The sequence below is a fragment of the Nesoenas mayeri genome, assembly GCF_963082525.1.
Source record: "Nesoenas mayeri genome assembly, chromosome: Z".
Lineage (NCBI taxonomy): Eukaryota > Metazoa > Chordata > Aves > Columbiformes > Columbidae > Nesoenas > Nesoenas mayeri.
The window spans coordinates 978,567-997,406 of NC_137542.1; the positions used below are offsets into that span (position 1 = coordinate 978,567).

The following is an 18,840-nucleotide window of genomic DNA, read 5'->3' on the forward strand; positions in this document are numbered from 1 at the left end:
AGTTAATACATCCGGAATCGTTTAAAACAATAAAACCAGAAAGGACTTCTGCAGGGTGTCTAGTCTAGTTTTCTACTCAAGTCAGGTCTAGCTTCAAAACTGGCTTGGATTTTGAAAATGCCCAGCCCGAGGAGGGCGATTACGCTGGGTCTTGGTGCTTGGCTGTTCCTGTGGTGAAAAAGCACATAAAAGGCAGCAATATTGAAGGAAATGGGCAATGGGTAAAAGCTGCACTTTAGGTGGCAAGAAGGATCCTTTTTTTCTGAGCACATGTGCTGATTTCAGAGTGAGGAATCATTACGTAGGTCTAGGCTATGGACTAAACTGTAGATGTGTTGTCTTGAAATATTGGTCGGTGGCTTGGTCCAGCTTTGTGAGGTTCAGAAGTTATGTGGTAGGTTGGGACACGAGATTCTTGACCCTTCTTGGAGCCATGATGGGGAGCTTTAGGGTGGTTGAAATGTTTTGGGTTAGCTAGAGCCCGTGCCCTTTCTCTGGTCAGAGTTGTTGCCATGGCAGGTGTGGCACAGCGTGCTCGTTAAGAGTGGTGCTAATTAAGCCAGTTTAAACGAAGCCGCTGTCAACCAGTCGAGGTGCCCTCCTTGCTGGACACAAGGCAGCGCAGGAGCGCGTGTGGTCTGACCACAGAGGGCCGGGCCCCCAAAAAACACCTCCTGATGCTATGGAGGAGACCTCATTGTCCTTCCCCACGCGTGGGGTCTGCTCTGGGCACCTCTTGTGGGACACGTGTCCTCAGAGAAGCGGTGGGCAGAGCACAGGCCTCCTCAGCGCCAAGAAACGCACCGAGCGGGCGAGGAGGAGGGCGGACATCTTGGGGAGCGAGATGAGGGGACATGGGCAGCGCGGGCTGTGCACAGCTCTTGAGGCAAGGCCGGCGTGTCCTCCACGGGCCTGGGGCTACCTGGGGCCACCTCGGGCCACCTCAGGCAGAGTTGAGGAGGTGTGTGCCTCACAGACGGTGTAAAACCTCTGGGACGGGAGCTGCCCGCCATTAGGGTTGTGGCGTGACGTGAGTTGCCCCGTCATTGTCATTGCAGCCGTGATCAGTTCCACCGCAACACTGCCCCGAGTCTGCCTCTCAGGTACAATTATGTGAGGAAATGTCATTACATGGACAGGTAAAACTGATACAGTTTGGCTGCACAGAGGCAATTTTAAGTACATTTATGCCCTAGCTCGCTGTCAGAACTGGAAAACATATTTCTTCACCTGTTAAGACAGGTTTTAAAGTTCCTGATACAACCATACTTATAAACCTGAACTAGTGCTTGGGCTCAACCTTTTTCAATGTTTTTGTAGTTCTGGAGCCTCGCAACTCAGTTGCCTGGGATCTATACAGAATAAAATTACAGTATGTGCAACAAGCGATTCCTATCAGACGACCAGAGAGCGCATGACCCAGGCAGAAGAGGAGTCGCGCAATCGAAGTGCAAAGGTTATTAAACCTGGTGGACCATTTTTAGGTATGGTTGTATTTCATTTTCTAATAGCTGTCTGTAAGATTTCAAATTCGGTAATTGATCTTTTCAGTGCATCCTCGGGAAAGGGGGTGTCCGCAAAGGTCTCAGGTGTAGGTAGCTTGCCCTCCTTTGGCAGATCTGACGTCTCCTGTTGCTGCATTCAGACATTAGACTTTTTTCCTTCATTTTTCCCATATTGTTTGACTAGTTGAAAGTTTGACCATTGAGGTGAGGGGTTTTACCACCCCATGCACTTACATCCTCTGGTTTAGTAGCTAATGTTTTGCTTTTGTAACAGCACTTTTGGGTAACTAAATACTGTGCTGAACTAATAACCTTAATTTTTAATCTAAAAAAAAATAGTATTACGGAAGTCTCATATACAAATTCCTAAGATTGATTTGGAAAACTTGACTTTTCACAGTTCTTAATCCTGATTGAATTTTATTTATTTGATATCTTGCTCTTCAGTAAGCAACTGTTACTACAAGACCGTTTTGTTGGGGTTTTTTAAAGGAAAAAAGGGTTACAGTAAAGTAATGTTGGCATCTCCCCATGAATTTTGTTGTTTCCCACAAAACAAAAAGTGTTTAGGTGGTATAATCTGTTATTAGACTGTTCTGGGTACTGTGTGCCTGAGGAGCGTGGAGCTGCAGACTCGAGGTGAACATCCCCCTTGCAGGCACTCGGTGGTCGGGCGGCGCTGGTCCTGCCGCAGCAGTGACCTGGAGCAGGTACATCCATCTCAGAATCATGGCATCGGTTCGGTTGGAATAGACCCTCAGGATCACTGAGTCCAACCATAACCCACCCTGTCCCTGCCCCGTGTCCTGAGAACCTCATGTCCGTCTGTCCAACCCTCCAGGGCCGGTGACTCCAGCACTGCCCTGGGCAGCCTGTTCAATGCCCCACAGCCCTTTGGGGAAGAAATTGTCCCCAGATCCAACCTCAACCTCCCCTGGCGCAACTTGAGGCCGTTTCCTCTGCTCCTGGCGCTTGTTCCTGGGGAGCAGAGCCCGACCCCCCTGGCTCCAAGCTCCTTTCAGGCAGGTCAGAGATCAGAAGGTCTCCCCTCAGCTCCTGTTCTCCAGCTGAACCCCCAGGTCCCTCAGCCGCTCCATCACACTTGTGCTCCAGCCCCTCACCAGCTCCGTTCCCTTCTCTCCACTCGCTCCAGCACCTCAAGCCCTTTCTTGGCGTGAGGGGCCCAGAACTGCCCCAGGGTTGGCGGTTTGTCCTCCCCAGGTCCCAGCACAGGGACGGTCGCTGCCCTGGGCCTGCTGGCCACCCCAGTGCTGGTACCAGCCAGGATCCTGTGGCCTCTTGGCCACCTGGGCACACGCTGGCTCATGTTCAGCCGCTGGCACCAACACCCCCAGGGCCTTTTCCAGCTGCTCTTCCCCAGCTGCAGCGTCCATGGGGTTGTTGTGACCCCAGTGCAGGACCCGACATTGGCCTTGTTGAACCTCAGACAATTGGCCTCAGCCCATCGATCCAGCCGGTCCAGACCCCTTTGTACGGCCATCCCACCCTCCAGCACATCAACACTGCGCCCAACCTGGTGTCATCTGCAAAATGACTGAGGGTGCACTCGATCCCCTCGTCCAGATCGTTAATAAAGAGGTTAAACAGAACTGGCCCCAATACTGAGCCCTGGGGACGCCACTCATGACCAACTGCCAACTGGATTTGGCTCCGTTCACCACAACTCTTTGGGCCCGACCCTCCAGCTAATTCTTTATGCTCATCGAGCAGAACAGGCTCTCGCTTGGCTTTGGCTGCGTCCTGCAGCACAGATGTCCCTGACGGTGATGGTCCATTGCTTGCTCTGCCTCAGCTTACTGCACAGCATTTTAAGCCAGTGTGGTCATGGGTTTTGGAGATAAAGATATAATTTGTAAGGCCTTGACACTGGGGAAGCTGGGAACGGGTTAGTACCAGGACATGAAGTTGTTCTGGTTTCCCCATAGTGTCCACGCTGCTCTTTAACAGCAGCGTGACAGGAGCCACTTTCACGTATATCAAACCTTCTCATTGGAGAAGTTCTGTTTCACATATGATTGGTCAGCATGATTTTTTTTTGGTGGTTTAAACAGATCTCAGGTGAATTTAACATTAAATAAATGGGGTCTCAAGACTGGAATTAAGACAATTACGGTGTTTGGGGATGTTTTGTTTCAGACTGGCGTTGATGGAGCTCAGGTAGGACAGGTCTAGCTGCTGGTAGGTCAAGGTGTGACTTTGCAACATTCTTCATGCAGGACAAATTAGGAACTGGAGTTGTTGGTCATGTTAATGATTGATTATGTTTTCAGTTAATTTGGGGTTTTCAAGTGATTCAGAGACACAACTTCAGGAGCTATTTTGTTTGGATGCTGCTTACACTACGGGCTGTGTGGTGGGTTTGTGTATCTACATCAAATTTAACTCATCAAAACGTTTGTAATGTGTTCAACAACCAACTAGCAAGTTCATAAGGTTCTGAAAAAGTAACCCTGTGTGTGCACACTTAGGTTTGTTCCTGAAAACCAGAATGGCGAAGTCCAGGTAGTAGCAGGATGGAAAGGTTATAAAGGTTTGGTCTCCACTACAAAATGGAAATAAGTTTGTGCTGTTCCTGAGGGTGAGCGGTACATAAGCGCAGCTCAGAGTCTGCGTGTCTTTTAGGGGAGGCAGGCTCCAGATTTTGCCACCAATACTCATTAAAGTCTCCTTCATGTACCAAACATGAGTTGTTGGTTTCAGAAAAATGCCTCGGTTGAGTCACATCCTCTGCTAGATTGCAAACCATGTTGACTACAGTGATTCTCTATAATATTTGATAAATCTTTTTTTTTTTCTGTCTGATAAGAAGTTCTATTTAAAAACACAGACTATAGAAGTTTGGGTCTTTTTCTGGAAAACTGGCGTTCAAGTTGGATGGTGATAGTTCTCAATTCTGGATGCATCGCTTGCAAACACTTGCATTGTTCCTTGAGCGAGAAGCACGTATTTTTATAGAGTTTGATCCAAAATGCTGCGCAGGCCATGTTCTAGAACTTGGTCTCAAGAGCTGTTAAATCTTTGGTATGTTTTTTCTGATAAACTTGGGCTTGTTTAATAAGTGGGAAAGATTTCGGTTTAAAATGTGGTTTAATTTATGGTAACTCAAGTGATTAACACCAAGTGCTTGTAGTTTCTTTATCCGGTGATGCAATTAATTGTATAGACTTGGTCTCTCTAGGTATTAATGAGGAATCTTTTAATTACATGCAAGACCCTTGCATCACACTTTACTCTCCTAAAAACCAGAAGAGCCTGATTTTGGGTATTCAGTGCTTGAGATTATAAACTGGAAAAGTAATAAAAGCACAATCTACGTGAATAATTGGTAAGGTGTTCCTACCAGTATCACTCATTGACCAGCTTTATTTTTTTGAGTATTTCTTCACTGATGCCTTGCTTGAGCCACCTTTACTACCCGTGTATTCTTGTAGAACTTGAAGTGCTAAGTGAATACAGTTTTCAGAGTTTATCCAGCTTATTAAACTCTTGTAAATCAACTCTCTTGTTTTCCTTTGACCTCCCACATCACCTTTTTTTTTTCTTTTTTCTCTTTTTTTCACCTTTACTTTAGGAAAAAGAGTCCAGGTCAAAAGGCCTCCACCACGAAGCGTTCCAGATGCTGCTCCGCAGAGGAAGAGGTCGACACCCATGAACCCCGCAGTCGCGGTGCGGAGGACTCACACTCACGGCGCTGTTTCTCAGCGGCCGTACAGGGACAGGGTAATTCACTTACTGGCACTGAAGAATTACAAGAAACCAGAGTTACTTGCTCGCTTGCAAAGAGATGGAGTGAACCAAAAAGACAAGAATTCCCTTGGGATTATCCTTCAGCAGGTGAGATCATGCAGTTTTGTGTCAGCTTTTTGTCCCTCCTGCTATTCTTTTAATCATCATTTTGAGGTGTGTTACTCCCGTGTTTAAATTAGAAAATAATAGACAACTCAAGTACTACTCCTTGTTTAACTTTTTCAGTCAGCTTTACACATGTGCCCAAACTGCAATTTAACATGAGGGAAAGGAAAGAAATACTTGAGAAAATTTGGGGAGTGTTTTTGTTTTGCTAGAATGGCAGGCAATCATTAACTACTTCTAGCTTTGTTGCTTTTAACGTGCTCTTTTTTCCTCTGTCTTTTACTTGGGCTGCTTAACTGTTTAATTGAGAGAAACTGACTGCATGTTCTCTCAGTTGTGTGAAATAGTTTGTCATAGTACTTAGTATTTCTTGTGATGAGTTTATGAGAAGCTGGGTAATCACATAGGTCAGTGGTTCATTTGAACGTCGTTGCTGGCCTGGAATTGGTACTTGGCTTCTCGTAGGGTCTGTTGGAATTGCAAACCAGGGAAGAGTGTTACAGCCAAATTGTAAATGAAAAAGGTGATGGTCCTATTTCGAGCATAATCTTTCTTTGCTGCCATGTGGATTGTGTCTTTGTCTTACGTGAAACCTTTTTTTATTCAATAGCTTTCCCAGTGCTCTTTTCAGTTAAGTTCCGCTTGTATTTCTTTATCATATCCATTAAAATTATCAGCAAGCCAGTAAAGTTACAGCTGAAACTTTTAAGCTGTTTGTTCAAGTTTGCCACACGAATTTTCTACTATAACAGCTCAGAAGAGTCTTCATAAAGTATTGTGAGATGCAGTGGCTCCTCCCTTACTTTTTAATGTACCTATAGGCTGTGGCTGAGTATGCATGTATTAATACGTAAAGCAGGAATATTTCATATATATATGTAGGGAAAAAGTGTTTTGGAACCTATTAAAGTGAGTAAAATTCAACATTTATATAACTTTGGCTGATCTATGCTGAATTTTTAAAGCTCATTCCTTGCATATGTTAAACATCGTTACTTTGTTTGCCCAGTAAATGGTATTTTTTTTGACCCTGAAGACATACACAATTTAATGAGAACAATATTCTTACATACAAAGTGAAGTAGTTGATTTATACCTTTAAGCTGATTACAAAATTCTGAAAGCTCTGCTCCCAAGAGGATAAAAGGTGCAAAAATTTTCTCCTGTCCCATTAGGCTTGACAATATTTAAGCAGACTTACTTGGGTCTGTCTTCTCTGTGTGATTTGAACCACCTCAAGGTGTTGGTTTGCATTCAGAAATGGTCATGTTAGCGCAACTGCAACCTCAGAAGCCTTGCTCATATTTTTCTTAGCTTCATAATGGGATTTTTTGGTACAAATGTAAAATCAGCAGCCTGTACTTGGTGAGATCCAATATGCACACAATTGCTTCTCTTGGAACGCAACTTTAATTCTGTTTTTAAGAAGTTAATTACTGTTTCTGGGTACCTCTGTTACTCTTAATTGTTTTTTAAGATGGGGACAGATAGACATGCACACACACATGAATTAGCTTTCGGAGGAAAAATAGGCAAAAAGTAGTGGTGATATGTTGATGAGTTATTGAGCATTTTCAGGCAAACTGATGGAGACTGTTTTTTCTTTGAGGTTTTCCCTGAAACTCTGAATTGACATCAGGTGATGAAGTCTAAACCAGCACTGTGTATGTCAGTGGGTTTTTAATGTTTTGAGCATACTTTGCATTTTCTTAAGGAAGATATAAACCCGTTTTATATTCAGAGGTATACAGCAAGACACACACACGACCTCCTCATGACAGCGGTTTGCTGCAGTGAACCTTGTCTGCACAATGGGGAGCACATCTGGGCCTGTACACCTGCCCTTAACCATTTTAGCACTAAATCTCGTTTTCAAAGTATAACTTATAAGATATGAGTACAGTTGCTTTTTTCCCTCTGAATCAGTAAAACTTCAGTATGACTTAAAACTTATGAGAGGGTTGAATAATGAATATTTGCACTAAAATAAGTTGTTCAGTGCCAGTTAGCGTATCGCATACAACCATTCCGTAGAAGGCTGTAGTTTGTTGTGACTTGTGCACCTAAGACAAGCAGTTGTTTGTCAAGAGAAACAACGAATGCTGAGGTTGTTATTGCGATGGTGGAAAACACTCGTTGTTCCAGGCACAGTCTGTGCTTTGCCACAAAAAGCACAGAAGTACAGCAGGTGTCCTGCTGGGGTTGAACAGATCTGAGCTTGTGTGTGGAGATAGTGTTCTTCAGTTTTCAGAAATAAAGAAAAACAAATGAAAACTAGGCCTCTCGCCTCATCTCACCTAGTGAGGATTTAAAGCATTGGCGTAGTTTGCCTTGGTTCGCAATGCTGCATTAAAGACAGAACACCAGGTACGTGGTGCAGAGAGGGGTTTTCGTGGAGTATGTTTCATACATGCTCGCAGCAGTTTGGGATGTTCTCACATCTCAAATTGGCCACACTTTTCAAAATCTCTGCTCATTACATGAAAGCTGCTTTGACCTTCACATCTGGAAACCCTGGAAAACTGGTGTGTGGTTTTATTTTCAGCTTTGATTAAGCTTTGCAGTACCAATCTATTTTTTTCTTTTTCTGTAGTTTGCATTTAGGTATAATGAACATTTATTTTCTTAAATATCTGCCTGTAGGTAGCCAACCTGAATCCAAAGGATAATTCTTACACTCTGAAGGATTATTTATTTAAAGATATTCAAAAAGATTGGCCTGGATACAGTGAAATAGATAAACAGTCATTGGAGTTAATACTTTCTAGGTAAGTTCAGTCTCTAGGGGAAAGAAAATAGCCATTTAAAAAACCTTTTCTGGGAAATGAATGCCAGTCTTCCCTATAATGAAAGAACTATGACATAAACATTTTTGCCTTCTAACCTGAAATGTTGGGTCATCCTTACAGAAAGTTAAATTCATCTCAGAATGCCACCAGCACCAGCCATTCAGGATCTCCTGTGAACTCCCATAAAGATGCTTCATCAGCACCTTCTCAGGTATTTTGTAGTTTATTTTACATTATTTACAGTCTGTTAAGATTCATCACACTTTGTATTGGGGTGAACGCTGTGATGTGAATCACTGGTAATGTTGTCAACACATGTAAAAATGAAGCATTTATTTCTAGTTGGGTTATTATATTTGTTTTAAAGACAGTTGCACCACCAAATACTGCAAAAAAAATATGGTCACGTCGCTTAAGGACTGCTATATTTAGTGGTCTGTATTGCAGAATGTTTATTAAAATATTCAGAAAAATCAACAATTGCTGGCTACACAGTGTTTTGCAGATACACCCCTATCTCTGACAGAGACCACCCCATTGCGTTTGCACAGCCATAACTGTCCATCCACAGCACAGTGACCTTGCAGAAGCCTGAACTCACCTGCTGAGCTTCTTGGTTACCCATTATTGTTACACAACCTTGTACTTTCTGGTTAAATATTTAAAACCGTTTCATATTGCCACACTTGTTTATCGTGGTGTGTGGGAAGGTCTTCTAAAAACAAGGTATGTATATATTTTTGTTATGCAACGACACATGTTCAAGGTTCTTTGTGATATGGTAGTTATAATAACATATGCACAAACATCCTGTGCTACTGTTTGAATATAAAGCTTCGAAAAGTTCAGAGTGAGGACAAACTACAACTGTGATCCACTTGGAGGAATATTTTGTTTTCCTATAGGCATAATTTAAACACCCATTTTTCACGGCTGGACTCGATGATCTTAAGGGCCTTTTCCAACCAAAATGATTCTATATTGTATGGTTTTGATTCAGGGCAGCCTAGGTATGAAAGGTATTTCTTTAAGGAAAAGTTTGATACTTTCTGTGACTAAAACTGCAGTGCACAGCGATAAGGTGGGAAGTACAGAAAGTCGTTCACCACTCAGCTATTTATGTTTAATTAGAGAGGGGAGGTCACTCCTGTCTTTCCCTAACATTCTTCCAGTGAGAGCATGAAGTGGTGCAGATGCCAGGAACGCTTTACACACAGGATCTGGATTAATCCCAGCAGGGCGGCGCAGAGCCATGCCTGGCGTTCCTGGTCCAAGCTTGTGCATCCACCTGAGCAGCGTGTTCTGCTTCAGAAGAGGACGTGAACCAGCGCGTCAGCTGAACGACGGCTGGAGCCACAACTCTAGCAAAACGAGGGGTTTTAGCTGTTCTTATCAGCTTTGTGCTTCACACGCCCTGATAAGCACGCTGCTGCCTGTTTCTTGGGCTGCTTCAGTAAACTGCGTGGCTGTGTGATGGCAGAAACTGACTCTTAAGCCAGACAGTACCTAAAGGACACCGACCTGACCTCCTCACTTTGGTGAAGCCTTTGATATTGCTGCTGAACACAGCGTCTTTCTTCCGAAGCCTTTTGTAGAATCATTTTGGTTGGAAAAGACCGTCAAGATCATGAAGTCTGACCATAACCTAACTTGGGCACTACCCATGTCCCTGAGAACCTTGTCTAAATGCCTTTTAAACCCCTCCAGGGCTGGTGACTCCAGCACTGCCCTGGGCAGCCTGTTCAATGCCCCACAGCCCTTGGGGAAGAAATTGTTCCCCAGATCCAACCTCAACCTCCCCTGGGCAACTCGAGGCCGTTTCCTCTGCTCCGGGCGCTTGTTCCTGGGGAGCAGAGACCCACACCCTCCATGCTTTAGCTGTGGATTTGAAGAACACATTGGTAAAGCATAAGATGAGAAACTAAAAATGAAATAAACCATGTGTTTAGCTGCAATGCTTCTTTGTTTGGCAGCTGTTTTTAGGTGAGAAAGACGTATTTCCAACAATTGCCTGTTCAGAAATGCTTCTTTTTCAGAATGTGAGTAAAACTTGATTCCGCTGAGTTTGTTGTTTTTTCTTTTTTTCCGTTATTACTACAGAAACGTCCTTTGAGTTCCAATTTTATCGGTCCTGTGATGAACAAGAAGCAGAGGATCTCTCACCTGACCAGCCGCCCACCATTCAGCGGCCTCTTGCCTCACTACAGCGAGAAAGCGGCCGCTCCGCCGCCCCCCCGTCCCGCAGCCGCCCCCGCACCCCCAGTGCTGCTCCCCACATCCAGCCCTCCCCAAATCTCCAGCTCCCCCTGCACCCCCGAGGGCCGCGGGACGCAGGACCTGCCGGTTGACGCCTCTGGTCAAAACCATGACAGCGTCTACGAGGACCAGCAACAGAAATACACCTCTCAGACTGGTTTGGGAGTCCCGGCCCCGGTGCAGGACGAGCATCCCCAGTCTGCAAGCAGGAAGCGTGTGATGTTGCACCAAAACCCCAAGAAGGCGAAAAAACGTAAGGAAGATGACAAAAGCAAAACTCAGGACTCTACAAGTACAAGCGAGGACGAGAAAGACCTTGTAAAAGAAGAAACAACAAAGCTGGAAGAATCCTCCCATTTGGATTCATGTGAAGGTATAAATACGCTGCTTTTTGTAACTATTATACGGGTAACACTGCTGAAAAGGGACCAGTAAAACTGGGCACTGGAAATGCAAATGGTGTATTTTTTCACTTGCTATACATTAAGTGCTTTTCCATTATACTTGCTTCATGGCATGAAAAGTCAATTTTTTTCCTGCACTACATTGTAATTGTCAGTTTAAAAACAAAACACAGAAGCTGGGCTTGTTCTGCTGGAAACGTAGCTAAAATCAGGTTCATTTTTAAGAGTTCTCACTGTGTAGTACAAAAATCTTTAGAACATGGAGATCTTAAACGAATTGCTGTTGGATGGAAACCGGTTACAAGGAAGAGCTAGGCACTAGAAAATCACAATTATTGCGTGGGTGATGTGGGCTTTTTTCTTTTGGTTTTTTTTCTTAGTTTCCAGGAAATTGACAGTTTACTGAAACTTACTCCAGTTTTTCCTTCAGCAAATTTCAAAGTCTGTATGCTGAAAATAAAAACTTGTCACAAGTACTTATTGCACACCAGTTTACTGCAACACATGGATCAGATATTAAATGTGTTTCATCTGTATTACAATGCAAGGTTCATGGAAAGCCTAAAATGTATGTAAACTGGCGTGTGATTTACTAGAATGTTGGTTTGACCCGTGCTGTAAGCTTTTCTCCATCCTGGCTGCAAAACTCATGATATCAAAAGATATAGAAGTGTTACCTACTGAAAACAGCGTTGAAATGCTTAGCAGAAATGCACCAAGAATACTCGATTTCTTAATGCACACACAATAGAGCAAAGTTTGGTTCCTTTGTTAAATCTTAGGTGTTGTCAAATCTCAGAGATTTTGCTTTGAAAATGTTCATGCTCGAATTTATAAACGTATGAGCATCTTTCTCCAGAAGCCAGTAACAAAATTCTGAACAGCTAGGGAAGGAAAATCCTGTACTATGTTTCAAGTTGGTGCTCATGCTGAAGCTTTCAAATGGACTGAGACATGTCGAGAAATGCACTTGAATTTTTGGAAATTAAATGCTCTCAGCGAAACTGTTCACATAAGTTGTACTGTACATAATGTCAATATTACTGTTTGCATTTCTCTCAAATATATAGTATATAGTGTCTAGTGTATAATACAATACAGTATAGTATATATAGTACATATACATATACACTATATATAGTATATATATAGTATATATATACTCTATATATACACACTATAGCATAGTATGTATACTATATACTGTATACTATATATACTTTATTGTATATAAAATATATAGTATATATCATCTATTATGTATTATATATTGTTATGTGTTATGTATTATATATTATTTTTATACTCCTGCCATACAACATAACAATTTTAATGTTAAAAGCAAAAGCATTTAGTAAAACACTGCATGATAGCTCTTTTTTCTCCCCATGACTTAGAGCTCAGATATCTCAAAGTTTGGCAAGAATGGCTAAACTGAGAAATACTGTGTTTAAACAGCAGCAGTGTAAGACAGTGATAAATATAAAGGACTGTGTCTTATTTAAGATTGCTGCAAAACCCCAAATGAAAAGCAGATATAAATTACCAGGATAGTGAATGTTCCTTCATGTTTTCCTTCCTTTTCCTTACAGCAGCTGTTTCTCTTATTAATCAAAAAGACAGGGGGCTCTTGAAATATTCCTTTAAAGAGAGGGATTAGAGAGTAATTGTACGGTGCTTTCATAATGTCATTTAAAAGAGCAATTAACAAGTGCAAATAACTTTCAAACCCAGCATTGCGAGGTTAATGAGGAGCAAGCCTTTGTCGCAGGTTATTGAAGCCTGAATGCCAGTAACCCACCCACAATGCTATTGACTTCCTTGCTTAGAGGAGTGCCGAAATTAAATCTAATTAAATCTAATATCCGTAACTGGCAGGGAACGCGGGATAAAAACATGGCATGGAAAGGACTTCACCTTTCTACTCTATTTCTTTCTGGAACCTGGATGTTTATATATATATAGCTCTATATATATATATAGCTATCTATATATATCTCAAGCTGTTGTCTTTTGTGCAGCTACATCTGTTGCTGCATAACTTGAATTGCTGTGCAGATGCCACATCATGCCTTCGAATAAGAAAAGCTGAGCTTGGGTTAATACCGTGGCAGCACAAAACCTGTAGAATAAAGCATCTGTGCCCTCTCTCTAAACCCCGGCACTGCCTACTGTGGTGTAGGTCGCATCAGCCCCATTATTAACTTATAGAGCTTATCCCAAGTAATTTACTGTGAGAATCAAACTGTAAGGGATGTTTTCAGGCCCTACAGGTTGGTGTTGCTTGGCTATATTAAAAATCTGTTTATCACAAGTGTCAAAATTCTGCCTTTCTGTAGGAGATGAAACCTGCGTTGCCTCTGCAGATTCCCTGTTATCAACAATTGAACAACCAGACTACTTCATGTGAGTAAAATAAGAATTAAGTTTCTTGCCACTCATTGAAGCATTTGAAAAATCACCTGTAAAAACTCAAATTTTGCTAGAAACCCCAAAATTTACCAAAATGTAATTATGGAATAACTGCAAGTTTGTTTAAGTCACCCAGCTGCGTTATTCAAGTACTGACAAGTTTTAAACGTGGAGGTTGTCCCTTAATTATTGTGGGGCAAAAGAGGCATTAAAAATGATTTTTATTGTATTTTGGAAGAAGACTTAAAGCACTCACTTTAATTCTTTTTCAAGAACACAAAAAAAAAAAAAGGAATATGAATGTGAGCTGTTTTCTTTTTAGAAAACATGTAAATTTGAACATCTTTCTTGTGTTTTCGCTGCTTGGTGTGTCTAAGCTGAAAAGGTGGGGAGGGAAGGTATCAGGCTTTATAGGAGTTAACCCTCAATTATTTCTAAAGTTTTGATGTAAAATGGCCACAGACTGACTTGAAGCTGCAGCAAAATATCCAGTTTCACCGTAGAATTGCAGACCAAAGAGCTAAAGAAAACAGAAGAGCCTCAATTCAAATTTTAAATTTCAGCTGCTTTATTTTGACATCAACAAGATAAAAATCATTACCGTTATGTATCTACAATGACTAGCTTATTGCAATCTATAAAACTCAAACCTACATTTCATTTACAACCGCTGCTGTGTGAAAACAGGCAAATTCAGCTTTTCCCTGTGTGCTCCCCAATGAGCTGAGAGCAGATATACAGAGAAGTAAGGTATACGGTTATTTGGTGTAATCTAATATTAAAGGCAGATGCCAACAGACATTGCTAGAAGTTTAAAAACACAAAAGCATTCGTGCAAGATTTCATGAAATTGATTTAGTTCTGATTGAGAGTAAAAACTTCAGTGAAGCATGCTCTGTAAAAGGAACCACCCCTCGAGCAATCTCACAGATAATCTAATGGCCATGATGTCCTGTAAAAACATTAGGTCGTGCTGTTTCACACACCTGCCTGATCATTACAGGAAAACTGAAACCTGAGAGCACCTGTAACTTGGGGCAGTTTGAAGCGCTTTGGTAGTTTATTCCAGTTTCTCTTCCTGTCTCTAAGTGCTACATGATTCATGAGTATAATCACAGCTTTAGCATAAAGATAGTTTCTGTCTCAATATAAAGATTATTAGAGTAAAGGAAATCAAGCTTTTCAAGCAAAAGCTGGAAAACCAAAACAGATTGATGTTTTTACCCACTTCCACTCCCATTTCTTCCCTCTCCATGTGCTTTGCTGGGCTCATGTCCTCTGCTGGGACATGCTGTGGGATGTACCTGCGAGTTTCTCCACAGGTACCTCCCAAAATGTTGAAAGGCATCTTTAGTTTCCTTTTAAAAACCGCCTAATACTCCAATCGGGTGCCTCCAGCCTGGCATACATCACCAACAAAAGTTGTCATCCGTGTCGGTGCAGCCTTTCAACTTGTTAATTTTTTATGGCTTCTTTAAAGTTAACCTAAGGGTGGTTTGGAGGACTCGTCCCCACGTGGAGGTGTCTGTGTCATCTAAAGAGAACCAGGTCTGTGGGCTGGGAGGACCAGAATTACTGGTGTGACAGCGGTGGGAAATGTTTGTCACATTGACGCTTCTTCTTGGATTTGTATAATGAGCTTGTTAAATCCACTCGTGTTGACTTGAGGGAGGGGGGAATGAAGAAAGTTTCAATTGTATCAGCACCTTTAGGCATTTATGGGTTTTGCCCTCCTGAAGAGCTGATGTGACGGGTAGTTTTGAGTTTCAGGCTTCTCTGCCGTTTGTTTCTGTTGTGGTTTGGCAGCTTCACTAGTTGAATGGACAACAATGGAACTGCTGTTCACTGAAATAATCAAATTTTGTCCCTACCTGTGTTAGACAGGCACAAATGTAGCCAAACACTTATCTGCCTCCAACTCCGTAAGTGCAGTCTCTTCCAAAAATGTAAGGAAAATTAATTTTCAAAAGTAAATATAACTTGATTAACCTGGCCCTTCATAGAAAGAGATTATGATTAGCAGTTTCTCATCTCTTACTGAAGCATTTATTGGTCTTCCTGTATTTGAATGATTGCTAATGTTTCCTAAGTATGCTACACTGCTTTTTGTGCATATTAACTAATAACAGTCACAAAAATACGGTAGATTTCCGTAATTACGTAAATGTATTATCTTGGAGCACGTGCGCTTACAGGTAGAAGCAAAGTCAGTCACATTGCGAACCAACTTAAACTTGGTTGCCTGTGCCTGATGTTCACTGTGAAATATCCGTGGTGTAAAATTGCATGTATGCTTTTTTTTCCTTTAGAAAGTACATAGCCATCGTCTCATATGAGCAACGCGAAAGTTACAAGGACGACTTCAACGCTGAGTATGATGAATACAGGGATCTGCATGCTCGCATGGAAAGCATCAGTAGGCGGTTCATGGAGCTTGATGCCCAGCGGAAACTTCTCACTCCAGGCTCCGAAGAGTACCAGGTAAAGGAGGATAAAACTGTGGAGATTGTTTCATCTCCCTCTTATCCCTTCTAAAAGTCCACGTTTTCAGCACAAGCGGACTCTTCAGTATATTTAGCTATTCAGTTATATTGATATGGTTTTGAAAGCATTGCCACGTGCAGTGTCTGAGGCTGAGTAATGAGTTGTGCAGCTGGAATGAGCAGGCCAGGGCTTTGCTGACCCCTCGGTGTGCTCTGACACAGGAGGAGGAGGAGATCAGAAATGTATGGAGACAGTGGCCACAATCCTAAGGCTTTCCTGACCCTCTGCTTCTTGTGATTCTGTATATTATCTAAACCTACAGTCACAACTTACTCCTTATCTTCCGGGTGGCTGATCCCAGCTATGACTTCAGCAGAAAAGGGTGTTAAAAGCCTGATATTCAGTCTTTTCAGCCTGCACTTCTCTGATTTGGACATGCAAGTTCCACACTTGCGATACCAGAATTCTCTAGTTCTGAGGATTTTTGGTTGCTTTCATTTAGCTTTTGACCAGATTGCAAATGTATTTGTGGGCGGAGGGAGTGTTTTAAAAGCCCCTGGTACTGCTCAATCAGACAAAGCGCAGCCTTGCAGAGTCTGCATGCCGGCTCAGACCCTGCACGGGCTAGCTCTGATTTTTGTAGCTTGACTAAACCCTGCGAAAAGGTGTTGAGCCCCCACACCCCACCTGTTTGAGCTGTCTTTGAACACACAGCAGCGTGAGCAACTCCTCAAAGGAAATCGCCAGACACCTGCTCCTTTTGTAGCCTGCTTGCAGGTTTAATTGCAGATCCTGGGTGATACAAGGGGTTGGGGGTTTATTTTGGCAACACAGGAAGGTGGTGGCTCATGGGTAAGAAAATGCCTTGAGTAAAACTGAGCGTATTTTTAGTGCTTTACGTAGCTCTGCACTTTCTGGTAGTAGTGAAATGTTCTTCATACTGTCTTTGTTTTTTTTCTTTAAGATGCTTCACAAAGAAGTGTTAGAAGAATATCAGAAGATAAAACAGGTTTGTGTAACACTAGATTTGTGGGGTGTAGTAAATACGGAGACTGGCTCAGGGCTATTTTTAAGCAAAAGACATGAAATCTTAAACTCCACAGAAAAGTTTTCATGCCCTGATTTTCTTTTTATCTTTATCTTGACAGTCCAACCCAAACTACTACGAGGAGAAATACAGATGCGTATATCTGCACAACAAGCTATCACATATTAAGAGACTAATCGGGGATTTCGACGAGCGGCAAGCAGAATCATGGCACTAGCCTTTGCTTCGGCCTGAACAAACTGTAGCTTATTTATTTAAAAGTTAGGATTAGTTGATCTAAGATTCTTTTGAATTACAGAAGTTTCAGTATTAGCAGAGTTAACTACTTTTGTTGTTGATGTTGCTTTTATGCGTATTTGAAGCTGCTTTTTCTGGTCCCTTCTTTTCTTCAAAACTTATGTTTGTCCATTGGAATAATTTCATTGGTAGATGCTGGGAATCTAGTACCTCTACTACAAAATTGTGCACATTTTAAGGAAATGTAGCAAAGTGAAATGTCCTTGGATAAATATAAGGGTGTTTTCTGACCTTTCTTGTTAATACAAACTCTTTGCCTTAAATGGTAGAAGATTTTAAAATTTGCACAAAATTTAAAAAAAAAAATAAGCCATTGCTTTGGGGGGTTAAAGAGGCACGTGTATTTGCTGTATACAGCCCATTTTGTTACAGCAGAAGCTTAACCTTTTAACTTAAACCCCCCATTGCAGTGGTTGCCTTAAGGTGTTTGCTTGTGTGTGTTTGGTGTAAAGTTGTAGCTACACCGGTCCCCGTTGCCGCAGCAACCGGGGACCCCACGTGGCCTACGGGTGTCTGGGCGCGTGTGGTTTAACGTGTGTGTGCACGAGTGCCTCATGGGGAATGCGAAATAAAGCTGCTACTCTTAGGTAAGCCAAACGCTCAGGTTAAAACAACTGGTGAGTGTTGCTGTAGGTTTTTCCTACAAAATCTCTGTTTCTATTGTGGAAGGTGAGAGCATTTCCATTTCAATAGTTTGTCAGCTTTAATAACACTTGGGGAATTGATACTTTACGAAAATGAAACAGATATATAGTTTTTGGGCGAGATTATAAAATTAAACATGTAGGCTACCTATTTATATACTCCTATAAAGTATTTTTTGAAGAGAGATATGCAAAGAATCTATTGCCTACGTGAAATATATATTTAAAGAATTTTGTCCTGATTGCCAGGAATATAAAAAAGAACAGATGTATTTAACTATAAGATACTGTGATCACCAAACAGCACAAAGTTTCATTTCATTCAGTTTTTTTGGTTTATTTTGATGTAAACCATTGCTTACTTTGTCACGTGAAAACACAGGTTACTCGGTTGAAATTGAGCAAAATCTTTGTGTGTCTTACTGTGTTCGTCTTTTCAAAATGCTGCCAATCGAAAAGGGAAGCATTATGTTTACAAATCTGATTTTAGAATTTTTGCCAAAATGCTGGTAACATCGCTAACAGACCTTATCTCCAGCGCCACGAAAAAGCTGTTGTGTATCACCGTAAACCAGAAAATCTGTGTCAGAAAACATGCGTTTGGGTAAACGGGAGCGACTGAACTTTTGCCTTAAATCTGTGAATTCAAAGCCGTTACATTCGCGGAGGTGGAACAGCAGGCAAGGTGCATCCCTTTCTGCTGCATAACAGCAATATCTGTGTTACATACTGGGGAACAGGCTGACATTTCAAATGGCAAAACAAGGGGATTTCTTGCTCCCTTAAGAGCTGCGTAATCTGGGTTTAATGAGCGGGTTTGGTCCTGAGCGCACAGGGATGCCCAGGTGTAAATGCAGGAGCTGTTAAATTAACTGCACTGGGTCATTAGCTTTCAACTGAGAAGCAGAGTGGCTGTTCGGATTAAAATGGTGTGAACTCCTGGTACTGGGGCGCATTTTGGTGGCTCAGTGCTCTTGATCTAACCTGTGTGTGGGGATGCGCGTTAGCGCTGCCCAGGGCTGTTAGTCACTGCGTCATGAGGCGCACTGCAGTTAACTGATTTCTGTCTTCCTTCCCTCCTTTCCTCTTTCCCTCCTTTCCTCCTTTCCTCTTTCCCTCCTTTCCTCC

At 42.2% G+C, this 18,840-nt stretch overlaps 1 protein-coding gene across 1 annotated transcript in view; it reads left to right on the forward strand.

Moving 5' to 3' along the window:
* The window catches only part of ELL2 (elongation factor for RNA polymerase II 2), a 38,662-nt gene extending 20,139 nt beyond the window's left edge, over nt 1-18,523 (forward strand). The window contains exons 4-12 of the mRNA XM_080362321.1: nt 1,321-1,484; nt 5,098-5,360; nt 8,022-8,146; nt 8,288-8,378; nt 10,268-10,796; nt 13,167-13,233; nt 15,549-15,720; nt 16,688-16,732; nt 16,872-18,523. Coding sequence (XP_080218447.1) covers nt 1,321-1,484; nt 5,098-5,360; nt 8,022-8,146; nt 8,288-8,378; nt 10,268-10,796; nt 13,167-13,233; nt 15,549-15,720; nt 16,688-16,732; nt 16,872-16,988 — 1,573 coding nt within the window. The 3' untranslated portion in view covers nt 16,989-18,523. The remainder of the gene's footprint in view (nt 1-1,320; nt 1,485-5,097; nt 5,361-8,021; nt 8,147-8,287; nt 8,379-10,267; nt 10,797-13,166; nt 13,234-15,548; nt 15,721-16,687; nt 16,733-16,871) is intronic.
* Nucleotides 18,524-18,840: the final 317 nt, after the last annotated feature.